The sequence below is a fragment of the Cynoglossus semilaevis genome, chromosome 12 (genome assembly GCF_000523025.1).
Source record: "Cynoglossus semilaevis isolate Cse_v1.0 chromosome 12, Cse_v1.0, whole genome shotgun sequence".
In the NCBI taxonomy this organism is placed as follows: Eukaryota; Metazoa; Chordata; class Actinopteri; order Pleuronectiformes; family Cynoglossidae; genus Cynoglossus; species Cynoglossus semilaevis.
This window is the reverse complement of record NC_024318.1, coordinates 17,101,574-17,104,464: the sequence shown is the minus strand read 5'-3', so window position 1 is coordinate 17,104,464 and position 2,891 is coordinate 17,101,574. Positions and strand designations below refer to the sequence as shown.

Sequence of the window (2,891 nt, the reverse complement as noted above, 5' to 3'; positions counted from 1 at the left end):
ACGCACACAAACACCGTTTCATGTGCTCAGCTGCGCACCTCCGCCACAAGGGGTCACTGTCACTATGGGATATTGAAATCAACAGCCTTGTGTGTTCTGTCTGTCTGTCTGTCTATCTATCTATCTATCTATCTATCTATCTATCTATCTATCTATCTATCTATCTATCTATCTATCTATCTATCTATCTATCTATCTATCTATCTACAGTACATACAGTACATGTATACACGCATATATATTTTATTTTGTATTAGGAAGTGACGTCGAACGACTTCCCACTTTGATGCTAACGTGTTTCCGTGAACGGGACGCGTGAACGCGCGAGGCAGACGAGATCGTGCGGTAACCGAAGGGACCGCTGTACTGAGTTAAGGGAGGAGGTGCGTCTCAGGAGAACGCCTACAGGAACTCTTTCATTTACACACATAAAGCATCCGTTTTCCAAGCACCTTGTGGGGTTTTTTTTGTTTTAAATACGTTCACCTCCAACCACATCGTGTAACGCAGAAAAATATGGGGAACCGAGTGGCTCGTGAGGACTTCGAGTGGGTGTACACGGACCAACCGCACGCCGACAGGAGAAAAGAGATCCTGGGTGAGCTGGCTTTGCTTCAGATTGTTTTTGGATAAACATGCAGTCACATTCACGCGGTTAGAATGAGGTAAAGGTGTCGCGGTTGATACCTTCCGGACAATTATTGTGCTATATAGTGGCCAGAGTGCGTCAGCTGACTGTCTATGCTCATGTATTCGAGCTAACGGTCCATGTCCGCCAGTGTAAATGTCACGTCCCTGCTAGAACCGGCGTATTTCAGATTTATGCTAGCTAATTGTTTAATTTGTTTGTATAAAAAACCCCACAAACACATATAACTAGCTTCGGTCGTCTTTAAGCTAGTCGCATCGAGTTATGTGGTGTAACATTAAATGTTTAGAGTGGACACGACACAGCCACTCCCTGGTCTGACATAACCGTGTGCTCAGCTGAAGTTGCAGTAACGGTTCCCATTCTGCCAACAATGCACACACGTTCAATGTTCAAGAATTGCATTAAAACATAAAAATAAACTCGCAGTCATTAAATCATTAAATAATAATACAAACAAAAAAAATATTACAAAAACGGGTACGTGTACTTTTTAATTAATTAAAATCAGTGAATTTGACTACTGAGAGCACGCCATACATCAGAGCAGTATAGAGAAAATATTGTAATCTTATGGTATTCTAGTATAAGTTACACCTTTAGTAACAACAGTGACACAAAACAGTGACTCAGAGCGGGTACCCCTTGGGGTGCACAAGATTAAAAATGTTAAAAATGGTTTTCCGGTTTGGATAGTTTTGTTTTGTTTTTTTTTTTAAAAAAAGTTTGGATAGTTTTGTTTTGTTTTTTTTAAAATGGGATTTCTACGGAATAAAGACTTGTAGATAAACATTTACTTTTCCTCAGCCTTGAAAGTAGGGGTACATCGACTGGTATTGACTGTCTATGTTCACTGTTTGTTCTGGGACAGCGGTTTCCAAACGTATTTGGCCGCGCACCCCATTCTGTATCCCAAACAAGTTAAGGCACCCTCAATTCCACATACTTTTGGGGGGGAGAAAAAAACACGAAACATGCTCTGTTTAATCATGCTCAAGCAGAACGCACACATATGTAGCCTGTATTTGTTTATTGATTAAAGTGTCAGCTTTTGATTTTTCATTTTACAAAGGAAATTCCAGGACTCCAAACTGCCATTAAATTTGAATTTCTCACTCAGTGGCAGTTTGCGGAACCCCAAGCCACATAGTTTTTTGAGTTACTGACTGCAGTTAAATTAAATATAGTTCATCAAATGTTGAATACATGTAAAGGCAATGATTAGTGAGACTACCACTGCATTAATAGTTGAACCAAAAACGTTAGTGGACTGACAAACCACTGATAATTAAGGCAAATTGATAAATTCAAGAAGTTAAATGTAGGTTGCTTCCAAAAGTTTTAAATTATTGTCAAGGGCCAACTTTTGCAGATGATAACATTTGTGTCTAAAAGAAGTGTCAGCGGAACAGGCCTCGGAAAACACCGGCACCTTCCTATCATTTTTTCAAAAAAATGCAGGAAGAGATCTATCAAACCGAGAGAACAATGGTGTGGCCTAGTTTGATTGATTGATTGATAAAGAAAACAATGACTGCTAATCATTTTATTCCTAACAAACAAACATTTTGCAACCTTTATCGGACCAGATTCTATAGAAATGCAAAAACCTCTTTGGGGAATCATTGACAAGATTAGTTGAGGCTCTGAGTGACCCATGATCTTTTTCTATATTAAAAAAAAAAGTTTTGTTTTTTGTTCCTAGCAGTAGGGAGCGCTTAGACTTTGGCCACTACAATCTAGCCCCCAGGCTTAAAGAGTAGATTAGGACTCTCAAGCTGACGCATCCCATATTTCTCAAATATCTTTGGGGCAGTTGTAAGACAGAACAGAGCTGCGGGTGTTTGTATTGCAGTGACTGTAGAGCTGTGTTGAGGCGGTGTGTACTCACCACAGTCATCTGTTAAAGTATCCCTTTAAAAACAGGGAACCAGTCAAAAGCAGGGTTGCTGTTTGACTTTACTAATACCATACTAATCTGTAGTTTCTACCTACGTGTTTGTCAATGTTTGCTTACATTGAGGCTTTGTCATTGCTCATCGTCTTGTACAGAGCTCAGTTGTGTTGCAGTCACATGACTGGAGGAGGGCTGCTGAGGGGAATGTGTGCGTGCACGACACAGTGATTGTTCAGACTTGTCTTTGAGCTGTATATCGCTGCATAGCTGTCGGCCGGAGAGAATGTACCAATAAAGCCGAAATGCCTTCTTTGCTATTAGCAGATTGCTAATAACTATCTGCCA

The 2,891-nt window shown here is 40.2% G+C and overlaps 1 protein-coding gene across 1 annotated transcript in view; it reads left to right on the top strand.

Annotated features, from left to right (window-relative positions):
* The first annotated feature begins 303 nt into the window (after positions 1–303).
* degs1 (delta(4)-desaturase, sphingolipid 1) overlaps positions 304–2,891 on the top strand; it is a 10,155-nt gene continuing 7,567 nt past the window's right edge. The window contains exon 1 of the mRNA XM_008322545.3: positions 304–598. Within this exon, the coding sequence (XP_008320767.1) occupies positions 517–598 (82 nt within the window). The 5' untranslated portion in view covers positions 304–516. The remainder of the gene's footprint in view (positions 599–2,891) is intronic.